General features: G+C 45.7%; 1 protein-coding gene across 1 annotated transcript; it reads left to right on the top strand.

Annotated features, from left to right (window-relative positions):
• The first annotated feature begins 65 nt into the window (after positions 1 to 65).
• LOC132675968 (histone H2B type 1-K) lies at positions 66 to 9,833 on the top strand. The gene is made up of 2 exons (XM_078446516.2): positions 66 to 555; positions 3,867 to 9,833. Exon 1 carries the CDS (start codon positions 152 to 154, stop codon positions 530 to 532), a length of 381 nt encoding a protein of 126 aa, XP_078302642.1. The 5' UTR covers positions 66 to 151; the 3' UTR covers positions 533 to 555; positions 3,867 to 9,833.
• The last annotated feature ends 6,436 nt before the right edge of the window (positions 9,834 to 16,269 follow it).

Here is a 16,269-nt window from a genome sequence, read left to right as displayed (position 1 = left end):
AATTAATACGTGACGTTTGCAGAACTCGCCAATTAGCTACAGGATTTCGTCCAGTGCCTCCTTTGTTTAAGAAGCTGTGGATTAAAAAGGACACTTAGAGCCTCGTACTCATTCTTTCTGTTTTCAAGTCCTTTAACAGTGATTCCCGGCCATGCCTGAGCCAGCCAAGTCCGCCCCGGCCCCGAAGAAGGGCTCGAAGAAGGCGGTGACCAAGGCGCAGAAGAAGGACGGCAAGAAGCGCAAGCGCAGCCGCAAGGAGAGCTACTCGGTGTACGTGTACAAGGTGCTGAAGCAGGTGCACCCCGACACCGGCATCTCGTCCAAGGCCATGGGCATCATGAACTCGTTCGTGAACGACATCTTCGAGCGCATCGCGGGCGAGGCGTCGCGCCTGGCGCATTACAACAAGCGCTCGACCATCACGTCCCGGGAGATCCAGACGGCCGTGCGCCTGCTGCTGCCCGGGGAGCTGGCCAAGCACGCCGTGTCCGAAGGCACCAAGGCCGTCACCAAGTACACCAGCGCAAAGTGAGCCCGCCGGCTGCAGAGCAATCGGTAAGGCTCGGTCCACACCCCAAAGGCTCTTTTCAGAGCCACTCAGTCTTCTAAAGGGAACTGGCACTTATTTACACTGGGTCTTTGTTTTCTGTAAAGAAACCGTATCTGAGTCCCGTGTTTTCGTCTCGCTAGAAATTACAGTGTACAGCAAGTTGAAATAACTCCAGAGACGTATTTCTATGGGTTTCGGTCAGGAAGGATCACATTCGTGATCAGACAAGCCTACTGAAAGAAAGCACCCTTTGTCTCAAACAAAACCTGGTTAGCTTTGAACAGTCAGCCTGGCAGGAAGTTCCATGACCACAAAGCTCTGTCCTTAGCTCTCAGGCGCACCTTACAGCGAAGCCCTGGGCACGCGCTGAGACGCGCACACATCCTTTTATTCACTACTGTTTCTTTTGGGGATGGTGCCAGCTCTGCTCCGCCTGGTTTGGATTCGCCACTCGCAAGTTAGAAAGGCAGCAGAAGGAAATGGAAGATCCCGGCTCATCGGTGGCCACGTTGGTCTGGGCAGCCAACCAGGGCGCAGCGCGCGGAGTTTAAACTTTACCGCCGGCTGCCCGGTGGTAGTCTGTCCTCACTGGGGTGATTCTGGGCCGTGTGGCTTGGCGTGAGGAACCGCTGCTGGACTCACTCCCTCGTTTCTCTGAAATTCCTCTTTAGGGGAGGGATTGGGTTCTGTTCCCTGCCTTTCCTGTCGGAGAATCCATCCCATGTTTTCTTTCTCTCTGTGCGCCTTGCATTTCCTGTTTCTATGGGAAGACGTTTGGAAAGAAAATGAGAAAAGTCAGAGTAGGCTGTTCCTTCACCCCCCGATTCAGGGAGTACAAATCCTTCCCTCCGCTTTAAGCCTTAGGAATGGCATATTTAAAAATATTTTGGTCTTGGCGGGGGGCAGGGGGTGTGTGGAAACACTTCTACATTTGAGTCGGGTTTGCTGAACTTCTTGATAATGCCCTTTGTCCAATGTCAGTACTCCAGTGACTCAGTTCCACCCACAGGTGTCTGGGTGAGAATATTCTGCACACATTGAACAGGAGACACAAGAGTGGAGCAGCGGGCTCCATTCTTAGTGGCAAAATAGTAGATGCGGCCACATACTCATGGCCAAAAAGACTAAACAAATATATTGCGGTACATTCACTCGCTAGGAGTCCACATAGCAGGAAAAAGATTAAGATACACAGCGGTGCTTGGTTAAATTTCAGAAACTTAAATCTCAGGAGGTTCATATATGATAGCACTCTATAGAACTCGAAAATACATTATTATTTAAGCTTCTATAGAAGCACGTGTAAGTGTAGGATTCAAAAAACTTTAAGAGCTCCATATGCGAGTTTTTAAAAATCAGGAAGTGCACACCTCAGTGACTGAGGTAAATAACTTGTTATCAACATTCCAGATTTAGTGCTAGAAGTTCATCATGGGTGTTTGATACAACTTGTTTTACACTTAAGATGTATGTTACACATACTCCCTTTATGTAGCAAATGCTATGCTGAAAAATATAATAGGGAAAGAATCTTGCATAAAAATCAAGGTCCCATCATCTCAAATGTCCTAGAGGAAACCTTATAAATGAGAATTAAATACAGTACAGGGTTTCTGTAGATAGAATTAGTTTCTTTGAGGGTGTAGGAGAAAAAGACTGACAGGCTATTAAAAAGGCCCATGAATTCAGAAAACTCAAGATGTGGGCTACAATTCAGCCAGAACCCACCTCCAGCTCCTGTAAACTTTTCTGTCTACTCAGCTTCTCAAAATCTTTGGGACAGGTCTCTGACTGGCCTATACATGTGTGTGTGTGTGCATGTGTGTGTGTGTGTTTTGTATATGTTTTATGTATTCATGTGTATGTATGTGTGTATATCCCTTCCTCAATTCTGTTAGAAAAGAAATATTTTTAAGTCTATGTATCATTTCTCCTTCCATCGCCCTTCAAGACAGTTGATGACAGGGGCGCCTGGGTGGCTTGGTTGGTTAAGCGTCCACCTTTGGCTCAGGTCATGATCTTGTGGTTCATGGGTGTGAGCCCTAACACTGGGCTTCAGATTCTGTGTCACCCTGTCTGGGCCTCCCCCACTCACGCTCTCTCTCTCTCAAAAATATGTAAACATGAAAAAAAATGAAAAAAAGATAGTTGATGACAGTAAATTTACCATACATTTGGTTATTTTCATCACTACTTTCAGACTACATATGCCTTTGGTCCTGTCCATTAATCCATTAGTGCAGATAATTGGCGGTAAATTCTGGTATTTCTGTTTTACAGCATGAGGGAATCGGCAGATAAAATCCAGGGGAGGAAATGAGAGGATTTAGAGGGATTAAGTTATCTACCACATAGATCCTCGGCCTGGGGAATGTGTGTGTGTAGAGATGGGTGTGGATGACATAGGTACAAGTACAGGTATAGGAATAGGTAGATATGACTTGCACCTGTCAGCAGGAAAGATGTTTTGAAGAACCCGGGAAGGAGGATTCTGAAATCTGCGCAGAATGGATAGGAGCACGCAGAAGGCGTTTGTGGTCCCTCTGTACAGGGTTCACACATCGGGTCCATTGCACTTCAACATTTAGAAACTTGAAATTCCTGAAAGGAGAGAAAAATAAAGAACCCAATGCTAGATTTTGTGGGTTATTTGCACTTTGGTGATCCAGGTCTCTAACCCCTTGTTGTTCAAAGTATCTTGATTAATTTATGGCACTGCTGATCAGTCTTGGGGAAATTGACTTGAGCTCATCCCAATCTGAATGTCACTTCACTATCTTACACCAGACTGGCTGGTATCTTCAGTGATCCACATGATGTGCCCCAAGTAATACTTTTTTTCATTTTTTCTCTAAAGAACAACTTCTGGAGCACAAAGGGACAGATTGGAACATAAAAAACAGATGAGAAAATCTTAGCCTAAAGGACAGGCTTTTCCCCAAGTTACATTACCTGAAAATGGCCTTTGTCTAGCCTAGAGAAATTCATGTTTTCTTCATTGAAAACTTCCTTCCAGGTTGAACAAAATGTACTGACAAAAGCTTAACCCTTTTTTTTTTTTTTTTTTCTCACTCCTTCCTAGATTTCATGCAGTTTACCAGCCCTCAGTTAGGACATTGTATCTGGCACATGACATTAATTTGACCACAACTTCCCTTAGGCACCTGTTAGGTTCCTGGATATGGAAGCATCTCCTCACCAACTGTCCAAACCACTTTAAATGTGTATTGTTTCTGCAGATGGCTCATTTATCTGCTTCCTAATACCTTTTCTTTTAAGGCTTATTTATTTTTTTTACATTTATTTATTTATTTAGAGAGAGAAAGAAAGAGCGTGCAAGCGGGGAAAGGGCAGAGAGAGAGAGAGAGAGAGAGAGAGAGAGAGAGAATCCCAAGCAGGCTCCGCACTGTCATCTCAGAGCCCCACTCGAGGCTGGATCCCACGAACAGCGAGATCATGACCTGAGTGGAAACCAAGTCAGACGCTCAGCCGACTGAGCCACCCAGGTGCCCCGGCTGCTTCCTAATTGCTTTCAACTTCTACTGAGCTTCTGTTTCAGAAGCTCGCCTTTTCTGATGTTGTCACCTATTCGGCCTCTTGGGAGGTTTCACGAGAAAAGCAGACATGCGGTATTAAAACACAAAACAAGTTAACAAAACGCACAAGGAAATTATTTTCCAGACTTGAATAGGGTTAAGAACTTTCTCTCAACTCCTACAGCGTTGAACATACGTGTAAGTATTCCTGGCATCACGACTGACTAGGACTGCTTCAGCTTAAACGAGTTGACTGAGGGCCTGACAAGTACTAGGAAGGGGGTCGGGTAGACTACGGGACGAGGACCCCACCCCTGCAGGCGTGCAAGAATCCCAGTGACAGAAAGAAGAACCAATAAGTGCCTCAGCCAAAGGGCTGTGCTTACATCATTTTGAGGGAGAAATTATGAAAAGCTGTAAGGGAACTCTGGAATCCCAAGGATATTAATTTGGGGAGAACCTCATACGTATAGATATTTATTTGTTTTTGAGGAAGAGAATGTGAGCAAGGGAGGGGCAGAAAGAGGGGACAGAAGCAGGCTCTGTGCTGAGAGCAGAGATCCCCAAACATACGGGGCTTGAACTCACGAACCATGAGATCACGACCTGAGCCAAAGTCGGACACTTAACGGACTGAGCCACCCCTGGGGAGAACCTTTAAATTTCAAGGCACCAGGGCAGAGGCTCCAGGCCAGGGCTTATGAGGCCAGGGGGAGGAGAGGAAGGAGCCGTGACCCGCGCTTATGCACACGCCGTGAGGTCTGGGCTCGTGTATCTTAATAAACAGGTTACATTTCCTGGACTGCATTTATGAAAGGCAGTGGTTCTCATGTGTGTCATTCCCCGGGCCCCCCTTTTGTATCTATTTTTAGTGGCCCCTTTTTCCAGACTAAAGTTAAATTCTTAGGTAATAACACTTAAATGCACGCATAATTTCTAAAGGTCATGAAACAGTGTAACTATTATATAAAAATGAAATAAGAGACAGTTATTTTAACAATAAAGGAGATGACTTCAACATGAATGCTTGCGTCCTACACAGAAACACACAGAGAAGTAGCTGAGTCTTTGCACCTGTACTGGTGAGCAGTGAAACCAGTAGGATGGGTGTGTATATATATTTAGACGTTTCTTACAAGGACCCGACTCCTGTGACTGGGGAGGCTGACAAGGCCCGAGAGCTGCCGGGTGAGTCAGGCACTGGGAGACCCAGGGAGGCCATGCTGTTCCAGCCTGAAGACCCGCAGGTTTGACACCCAGGCAGAGCCCATGTTTCAGTCTGAGTCCAAAGGCAGGAAGAAGCCAATATCCCAGCTCAAAAGCAGCCAGACATGAGTAGTTCTTAGTCAAGGGAGGGACAGGCTTTTTGTTCCTTTTCCTGATTTCAACTGATTGAATGTGGCCCACCCACATCAGGGAGAACAATCTGTTTACAAATTAAGTTTACCAATTTATTTTTAAATTTTCTAATGGTTTATTATTCATTTTTGAGAGACAGAGTGTTAGCAGGGGAGGGGCAGAGAGGGAGAGAGAGAGAGAGAGAGAGAGAGGGAGACACAGAATCTGAAGCAGGCTCCGGGCTCCGAGCTGTCAGCACAGAGCTGGACGCCGAGCTCAAACGCATGAACCACGAGATCATGACCGGAGCCGAAGTCGGATGCTTAACCGACTGAGTCACCCAGGAGACCCTTAAGTCTACCAATTTAAATGTCGCTGTCATCCAAAACCCCCTTGACAGAAATCCCCAGAATAATGTCTGACCCAGTATCTGGGTAGTGCACGGCCCTGTCAGGTTGACACAACAGTCCTCACAGAACCTGTGTAGAATCATCCTGGAGCCACAAAGACCTTGCAGGGTTGACTCGGGTGTTCAAACACTGAAAAGAGACTTAACTCTCAGTGAGGCGACTTTTTTTTTTCTTTTTGTAAACACCAATGATTCTTGGGGGACATGAGCATGTGAAAGGAACAAAACACAGTCCGGATTTGTCGGAAACTTCAGTGTCCCCTAAACTACACACAAACACGTGGGCAAAGACCTCGTGCTTCCTGGTTCTGGGCTTGATCCACAACAGGTCCCGCACCTTCAGATTTACCCGGAGACACTTGGAAGTTGAGTGTCCCCTGACTCTGTTCTTCACAGGACACCCAGCAGCCCGTCCGCTCCTGTCAGGGGTGCACCTCCCCCCAGTCACTGGGACAGCCTAAATCCGGTCTGCCTCGTTCCTGGCATGCTCCCGAAGGGCCACTACTGCTCTGCGGGAATGCAGACCCTGGTGACTTTGATCGCACAGGCTACAGCATGGCAATGTTAAAGGAGAGAGCTGCTGGGAGGCTTCCGAGATGCTGGGGTACCCCCAGAAACAGTCGGCAGTGCTGATAGATCCGTTCGCAGAAGACCTGGAGAGGCGTCAGCCCTGGGTAAGCCAGAAGGTCCACGTGTCTAGCCGAATGGTTCCCAGAAGCTGACCCTGGACATGGGAGTAAGCACAAGCGTGAGACGAGGTGGACAGCTTCGTCTGTGGGTGCGCCAGCCCGCCGGCTTTGAACGAAGGCAGCAGCACTGACACTGACATTCAGCTTCAGCCGGAAGAGAATAAACAAGCGGGACACTGAAACGCAGGAGGGGGGCCACCTGTGCGGGGCCCACTGTGATACCGGAGCTCCTCTGTGTACCCTCGACCCTAAGAACATAGGGGAACTCAGCTCTCCTCGAAATGTGGCTCAGAGGCACGGTGACCCCGGAGGGAATGGACTCCCCACAGCCGCCTCCTGGGTTGGCCTTTACAGCAGTCACCTCCTTGCAGATGCCTCAGAAGCCTCCCTCCCCTGGCCACCTGTCAGAGACGCTGAGGGACCCCCCCCCCCCCCCCCCCCCCCCGCTGGAAGCGTAATAGACATGGAGTGAGAACACGCTCTGGGAAAGGCGAGGCACATGGGAGCTGCTGGTGCTGGGACAGCGATCCCCGAACCTCAGAGTTGACTTTGTTTTCTTGTCCTTCTCACAGACGTGTTGTACAAGCCTAGAAGGAAAGAAATGAAAATAAATGTGTGTGTCTTTGGGGGGCAAAGAGAACTGAAGAGAGAAAGGGGTCCTCCTTTGGAGAAAGGGGATCAATTATTGTGTCCTTGGAGAAGCAGGTGATGAAAAAAAAACAAAAAAAAACCACCATCAGGGGCGTCTGGGTGGCTCAGTCGGTTAAGCGTCTGACTCTTGACTTCAGCTCAGGACATGGTCTCTCAGTGTGTGAGTTTGAGCCCCGTGTCAGTGTCTGTGCTGACAGTGTGGAGCCTGCTTGGGATTCGCTCCCTCTCTGCCTCTCCCCTGCTTGCACGCTCTCTCTCAAAATAAATAAACTTAAAAAAAAAAACAAAAGCAAAAACACGGTCACTGTCCTAAAGGACATAGATCATGATATACAACAACAGAAGGAGCTTTATACGTGACATATCTGATTCCCGAATCATGATCTGGTATGGTGTGTTCTAAGGGAGGTGGAACAGAAGGGGCAAATTCTTCAAAGCAAACCCCAGCATTCAGGGCTCAAGCCACACGGTCCCAAGGATAACTAGTCTGGATTCATCTGTGTAGAAAGAAGCATTATTGTGAAAAGCGTTATTAACGAGGCAAGTGACATTTTAGAGAGGTTTACTCCGGCGGAAGCGTGCAGAGGGAGAAGACTGGGGAGGAAGGCACCCTCCGCGTGACTGAGGGATGAAGGGAAGCAGACCCCGAGTCCCTCACTCTGCCCCCTCCACCATCCTATTCCACGCCCCACCTCCTCTGTCCTGGCCACTGAACAGCTTCCACCTGCTGAATGCTCCCAGCCCCTCGCCCCTGCATCCCCCCAGCAGCCCAGAGATCCCTGGGACTTCGCCAGATCAGCTTCAACACTTCCGAGCCCTTACCCTGGTCTCTGAGGGGTCAGGTGCTCCGGCCCAGGGCTGCCTCGGGCCTCCGATCCTTAGTGTCCAGCTGGCCTCCTCTGCCCCAGCCTCCCTGACCCCTCTGGCCTTCGCACTACCTCTCCCTCTGCCCGGAATGCTCCCGCACGTTCCTTCTCGCCGCCTCCCTCCCAGTGACCCTCCTCCGTGGCTAGGACCGGGCAGCCTCACTGGTATCAGGCAAGAAATTACCTCGAGGTCCCGGCGATCTCCCGCGGAGGGCACGGCACAGAAAGACTCAGACTGCGTTTCAGCGCTCTCACCACAGTGCCTTACTTAAACCAGTTAGAAACCCAGCAAGAAGCAGAGGGGAAGAGAGAGGTTCGGTGTACGAGTGGGCCGAGCCAGCTACCTGATTCAAGTGTGTGTGACTCTCGTCTATCTGTTCTCTCCGAGCATCAGCCCGCGGGGCAGATGCAGGGCGGGCACCTGGCCCCACGGAAGCTCGCCCAGGAGTCTGCTCAACAGCCACAGGCTTTATTTTTGTTCCCAGACCCCTGGTGTCCCCAAAGTGGGGCTGACTTCAGGCCTCATGATTACCGACTGACACGAGTCTGGTGTGCGTGAGTTCCAAATATCTAGCATCTCATATACTTAGTGCAAGAATAGCTCTGGACTCTTTCGCCCCTACGATCTCTACTGAACAACATATGCCCTGTTTCCTATTTACCTCTTCTTATGACATCTTAAAGGTTTTTGCCTCTATGTTACTAATTAAAAGCATACTTGTCTTTTATAATAAAATTACTAATTTATAAAAGTAAACGTGTGTTACAATCCATGTCATTTGTGGGCGTAATCCCTGGCATATAACGGTAAATATATGCCGGATGGATGAGTCATGCTTTCTTTCCTCTCCAGCTCCTGCTTTTCCTGAATCGTTTGAGTGTGCACGCACACACGCACACACGCACAGGCACTGGAAAGGAATCCCACAGAACTGAGTTCTGGTGTGCTAGAGGGCTTGCCATTTGACCTGTCTCGTTTCTGACTGCTCAACTGTAAATTAGAGGAGGGTTTAACAAGACGATCTTTAAGTTTCCCTCCGGCATGTAGGGCGTCATCAATAATGTATCTCTCTGCTCCAGGTTTCTTTGTGCTGTGGCTTCACCTTAGTCCATCAAACACATCTCAACAAAATCAAAGGCCTTCTGTCTTTTGATAAGATTGTTAGGAATATTATTGTTAAGATCCAGAAGCAGAGGAAAATTTTCCTATATAACATCAGTGAATTTTGCATAAAGGAACCCATAAGAGGAGAAATTAAATTTTAGAGCTTTTTCAAGCGGTATAAAGTCAGTACAATAACAGATTTACACACAAGCCTGGGAAACTTTGCAGAGCTTTTAAAAAAAAAAAACAAACATCTGAGGGGCACCTGGGTGGCTCAGTTGGTCAAGCGTCCAACTCTTAGTTTAGGTTCAGGTCGTGATTTCGTGGTTGGGAGATCGAGCCCCGTATCAGGCTCTGTGCTCCCTCTCTGTCTGCCCCTCCCTTGCTTGCACTCTCTCAAAAAAGAAATTATTTTTGATTATTTGAAAACTAGAGTAAACTTCTCATGAAAGTAGTTAACAATGAAGTAACGTTATAGATTACCATCACTATAAAAAAATTAGGGGCACCCGGGTGGTACAGTTGCTTAAATGTCTGACTCTTGATTTCAGCTCATGATCTCATGGTTTGTTAGTTTGAGCCCCGAGCTGGACTCTGTGCTGATTGATAGCACAGAGCTTGCTTGGGACTCTCTCTCTCCCTCTCTCTCTGCCCCTCCCCCATTCATGCTCGCTCTCTCTCTCTCTCTCTCTCTCTCAAAATAAATTGCTGGGGGGCGCCTGGATGGCGCAGTCGGTTAAGCGTCCGACTTCAGCCAGGTCATGATCTCGCGGTCCGTGAGTTCGAGCCCCGCGTCAGGCTCTGGGCTGATGGCTCGGAGCCTGGAGCCTGTTTCCGATTCTGTGTCTCCCTCTCTCTCTGCCCCTCCCCCGTTCATGGTCTGTCTCTCTCTGTCCCAAAAATAAAAAAAAAAAAAAAAAAAAAAAAAAAAAAAACGTTGAGAAAAAAAAAATAAATTGCTGGAAGCCAGGCTAACCCAGCCTGAGTGGCAGGGCCCGGGCTGTGGACGGATCGGTGACTGCAGGGCGGCCCCGCTGACAGCGAAGCTTCCTGTACTCCTGCTTTTAGGCGATTTGGCCTTAAAACTACCTGGGGTATTGTGTCGGGGAATTGCCCTCGGCAGGCCCCCTGGGAGAAGAACCATTAGGGAAGAAAATAAGGTTCTGCAAGAAATTGTGGGGCCTTACGTTTAGCCCTCGCCATTCCCTATGGAGACTCCTTACAGGAAGGATAGCCTTATACGTTTGCCAGCAAAGAGGGCCTGTAAAGGAGAGACATATGGATTTGAAAGCCCCACTCAGGCACTAAGGAGTGTATCTCTGGGCACAGGTGACTTCAGCCCCTAGGCCCACCTGGCCCCCGGAGGCATTCCAGATGATGACTGAACCTAGTTGGTTAAGCTACAGAATGGTTCATTGGTTCCTAGGTGCATTGTCTCTCTGAGAATGTATGAGGCATGGGTTTCTAAGGCTTTTTCGGCCCCTTTCTGGCACCTCGGACCGAGGCAGACACATTGTTCTTCTGGCCTCATGTGGTTAGGAGGTCATGTCCCTGTAACTGTTCCACTTGAGGTGCTGAGAAACGGAGGGCCTTTCACGAGAACAGCAAAGCAAATGCTTTGTAGATTATAGATAAACGCAGATGCATAATGGAATAATGTAAGAAATTAATCTATACTCAAAGGGTATGTGGGAAAGTTAGGGGAAAATCACCATGTTATTTGTTAAAGGCCCTTTATACATAGGAACATTTTCAAAATTAGGTAATGTTAGATGACGTAGGCTACAAGGAAATCACTAGCAAACATAATGCCACGTTCACGACAAAAAATGGGCCAGTTCGACACACTGCTGTTGTCTGTGTCCATTTTTATTTTAGTTTTTTATCTTTATTTCTATTTTAGTTTTGTTTTATTTTCACTTTTTCGCCGACGCCGTTCATCCTTCGGGAGCCCCTGGACCTGCTGGAGCTGGACTCCGGCAAAAAAGAAATAAAAACTTAAAAAAATAAAAGGCAAAGATAACACCACCACACGGCAATTAGAAAGGTCAAAATCTGGAACGCCGAGAACACCAAATGCTGACGAGGACGTGGAGCAAGGTGAACCGTCGGTCGCTGCTGGCGGGAGTGCAAAATGGAAAAGGGTCTTCCATCCGGGAAGAGAGTTTGGTCAATTCTTACAAAACCATACATACGCTTTCCACATAATCCTGCAATCGCCTTCTTTGGTATGTACCCAAAGGAGTTGAAAACATGTCACACAAAACCTGCACTCAGGCGCATGTAGCAGCTTTATTCAGAACTGGCAAAACTTGGAAGCAACCGAGACGTCCTTTGGTAAGTGACTGGATGAGCAAACCGGTGCAGCCAGACAACGCTATCGCTATCACTCGGCGCTAAAAGGAAATGAGCTAACGAGCCGGGAAAAGACGTGCAGGGACCTAAAATGCATATTACAGAGTGAAAGAAGCCAACACAGCGTTACGGAAAAGGTAAAATTATAAAGATAGTAAAACGATCACTGGTTTCCAGGGGCTGAGGGGAGGGAAGGGATGAGTATGTGGCGGGAGCACAGAGGATTTTGAGGGCAGTGAAAACACTGTGTGATGCCATAATGCTGGATACATACCATTATCCACTGAGAGTGAACCTGATGTAAACTGTGGACTTTGAGGGGCGCCTGGCTGACTCAGTCGGTTGAGTGTCCGACTTCGGCTCAGGTCACGATCTTGGGATTCGTGGGTTGCAGCCCCGCGTCGGGCTCTGTGCCGACAGCTCAGAGCCTGGAGCCCGCTTCGGATTCTGTGTCGCCCTCTCTCTCTGCCCCTCCCCCGCTCATGCTGTCTCTCTTTGTCTCTCAAACATAAATGTGAAAAGAAAAACCTTTTTTTAAATGATAAAAAAATAAAAACAAAAAGTCAAAGATAAAGTAACATAGAAGTTGTGGACGTACTTCTTGTATATTTATAAGCTTGTCACTCAAGGACAGAAAAAAAAAATACTATTCTGCCGATTGATCACTTGAGGCAAAATTTCCCATCTGTTCAAATTGCCTATGAAAATATAGAGACAATTTAATATGATTAATTTGGAATATGCCAAGAAATAAATGACTGACCAGCCATGAGAAGTCTCTCAAAGGCGATGGCCTTGAGATGGGTGAAAGGAGCAGCTAGTCTGAATCTTTGCCTGAGACCTCACATTCAAAGTTGAATAGCTTCAGACATCTTTTTGGAAACCATATTATAATACCTTTGCTAGATGACTTATAATTTCAGATTTCTGAATTTTTATACTAGTGGTGACTTTAAAAGAAAAATTTTAATGCACTGGAACAAAACATAAGAGACAAAATAATTCCCAGAGATTTCCTGAGATGCTTAGAATGAAGAAAAATATCCACCAGTAAGTGTTTTTTGAGTGTGTTTTAATTTTTTTAAATGATTTTTGGGGTGCCTGGGTGGCTCAGTTGGTTAAGTATCTGACTCTTGATTTGGGCTCAGATCATGATCTCACAGTTTGTGAGATGGGGCCCTGTGTAGGGCTCTGTGCTCAGCGTGGAACCTGCTTGAGATTCTCTTTCTCTCTCTGCCCCTCCCCCACTCATGCGTGCATGCTCTCTCAGAATAAACATTAAAAAAAAATAAAACGACTTTATATCACATCTGCTTTAATTGTGAAAATAATACAGAACAAAAAATTGAGAATATAGGCATGGCCTTTTCATGCAAATATTCGGGTGTTGCACAAAAATGTTCAATAATGGTAACTTTTGAAAGTTCCTGCACTTGCGTATGAAAAAAACAAATACGAAGTACACCCCAATTAATATTAGAAATATGCGCATATGATGTGAATATGGAGTTGTACCTAAAACATGTTCTAATCCAAACATACTAGTGTTTTTTACCAGTTGGTTCTTGTGAATGTATTTTGAGAACATGGAACTATAAAAAATTCTTGCACTCAAATTTGAGGGGTAGATGTAACAGATGTAACACTGGATTTTTGAAATTAATTCTTGGGGCACCTGGGTGGCTCAGTTGGTTAAGAGTCCGACTTGGCGGGGCGCCTGGGTGGCTCAGTCGGTTAAGCTGCCGACTTCAGCTCAGGTCACGATCTCGCGGTCCGTGAGTTCGAGCCCCGCGTCCGGCTCTGGGCTGATGGCTCAGAGCCTGGAGTCTGTTTCAGATTCTGTGTCTCCCTCTCTCTCTGCCCCTCCGCCGTTCATGCTCTGCCTCTCTCTGTCTCAAAAATAAATAAAAAACGTTAAAAAAAAATTAAAAAAAAAAAAAAAAAAAAAGAGTCCCACTTGGCTCAGGTCACCATCTCATTGTTCCTGAGTTCAAGACCCGCGTCGGGCTCTGTGCTGACAGCTCAGAGCCTGGAGCCTGCTTTGGATTCTGAGTCTCCCTCTCTCTCTGCCCCTCCCCTGCTCACACTCTGTCTCTCTCTTAATCTCAAAAATAAGTAAACATTAAACAAAATTAAAAAATAATTCTTGATATTAACGTGATTGTTCTGTAGCTTTTTAATTTAATTCCACCACCAACATTTTAAAGTCACATCTTGAAAATAAAGTAATAGAACGTTAAGGTATCCTGCAAGTGTTAAGACATTTGTATTTGGCCAAATACAATTATTTATATTTGTCTCCAAGCAACTGAAACTTAATACTGCGTGCAACTAAAATAATTATACCATGAGTGTGTGTACATGTATATGTATATATGTATTTGTTCATGTATGTCACATACATAAATGTATTATTTATACACACGCTAAAATAAATTCTATTTTAATTTCTCCAACGCTTTTACTCCAAGGGGATTCCAAAAAATTCAAAAGCATTGGCTATCTGGTTCTTGATTATTTCATGCTCCCAGCACGGAACAGCAGTGAGATGGAAAATACAGATAGATGCAATCCTGACATCTTAGCTATATATTCTGTAAGCCCAAATACACTATACACATACATATATACGTACACTCCCTAAAACAAAATGATACATAACACATTTTTATATTTTTTCATTTATATTGTATTTAATGGAATTAATGGAATAATCAGAAACTGGACAATCGCTGACCCCTTATTTTTTTAGTACTCTCTTGGGGTAAGAATGTTAGAAAAATTAAAACTTCGTATTCTTTTCAAAGAAGTGGCATGCGGCTGATAATGGCTGGGAGAACCATTTGGGGCTACACGTGCAAAGAGAGCACACAGACAGCATCCTCATATTCATGCTGTGGACTCTATTAATTCTTTCAGAAGTTCAAGGTGGAATATTAAAATTACTAATTTATTATGAGTATTCTTTACAAAACTTTTTCTATGTTTATTTATTTTTGAGAGCCAGAGAGACAGAGCACGGGCAGGGGAGGGGCAGAGAGAGAGGGAGACACGGAATCTGAAGCAGGCTCCAGGTTCTGAGCTGTCAGCACGGTGCTCGAACTCAGACCGTGAGATCATGACCTGAGTGAAAGTCCGACGCTCAACCATCTGAGCACCCGGGCGCCCCATGAGTATTTTAACACATACCTGGATAGAAGTCCATTGTGTCTTTTCTAAAATTTGTAATTATATTGTTTTTTGAAACTCTTTATTTAGATTGAGACCCCAAATCTGGTAAATTAACCTTGATAAGGTGATGTCTTATATTGGCAGAGAAGAATGAAGCAATTAGCTCAGGAAGAAAAGTGAGTTAGAGTTAAAAAAAAAAAAAAATTATTCTGGACCGAGATAAAGGACTGTCAGAGAAAAGTGTAATATGCACTTGGCCTTTGAAAACAGCATCTGCCACTGAAGTGTTCTTGAGGCTCTGGAGTCAGGCAGGTGCACCAGTGGTCACAGAGAACTAACTACCCAACGTAAGCCCTAGAGTGGAGATTTTGGTCTCTCTTTATTCACCAGAAGCCCTGGAAGAGGTAGTGATTACAAGTTTCGAGTTAATGCGTCCAAGACATTACTGACTGAAAGTAAGGCCGATCTTAGATGTCCGGACTAACAGTAACAGTAAAAAGAGAGGGGAGGCAAGAAAGTATGAAAGAATCATGTTTAAACCGTGCTAAATGGAGAATTAAAATTAAACTGGCACCTGGCTCACTCAGTTGGTACAGCATGTGACTCAATCTCAGGGTCAGGAGTTCAAGCCCCGCACTGGGCGTGGAGCCTAGTTAAGAAAAAAATGAAAACGCTGTAGATCAAGCCTCAAAAAAGAGCTCCCTGCCTTTTTATTCACTGAAATTTCATTTCAGGAGAGCAGATTTCATTTTAATGACAGCCATCATTGGGAATGCAGACTGATTCACAAGGCCTTCTCAAATTATTCTGTGTATCAGCTCCTGCCAAGGGTATCCCCAATGCTACCGCCAACAGGATGGTTATGAAATAAACAAATGAAATGTCTTCTTGTCCTAAAGGCAGTGATTCTCAAAATATGATCTGGGGACACATGGGGGTCTCTGAGACCCTTCTGGTGGGTGTGTGAGACTAAATTTATTTGTGTCATACTGAAAGTTACTTAACTTTTCCACTCTCATTTTCATTTGACAATCATATTGCAATAGATTGACTGCAGAAACAAATACTGTACATGAATCTAGCTGTCTTCTATTAAGCCAGAAATTAAAGATATTTACAACATGTAAACACAGTTCCACTCTTCTTCCTGAATTTTGTTATTCTGGAAAAATATAACTATTTCTCATAAAATATGTATGTTGCTGTAAAATGGGAGTTGCCTACGTGAAAATCACAACGAACAGACACGGGTTCCAGAAAAGAGGTCATTACAATGTGAGATAAAGGAGGCAGGCTCAGTATGCACCTTTCTGGAACTTCACTAGGAAAAATGGGGTGGAGTGAGGTGTATCTTGGAAGGTGTACCCAGGAATACGTGCAAAAAGTGACCCCTAGAAAAATTCAAGTCTGAAAGTAGTGCCTGGATTAGCAATCCTCATCCTTAAGGGGTGAACGGAGGTGATTAATTTAAGTTCTCATTTTCCTCTCTGTCCCCATCTTTATCCCAACACCATTTAGGTAACTTGGTGAAAACGTAGGCCTACAATGAGAGGTAGCAGAAAGGTCCGTACTCAGCATTGACCGTAAAGAATGTTAAAG

The sequence above is a fragment of the Panthera onca genome, chromosome B2 (genome assembly GCF_046562875.1).
Source record: "Panthera onca isolate mPanOnc1 chromosome B2, mPanOnc1 haplotype 2, whole genome shotgun sequence".
In the NCBI taxonomy this organism is placed as follows: Eukaryota; Metazoa; Chordata; class Mammalia; order Carnivora; family Felidae; genus Panthera; species Panthera onca.
Note: the sequence above shows the minus strand (reverse complement) of the source record. Positions and strands in the feature narration are given on the sequence as shown.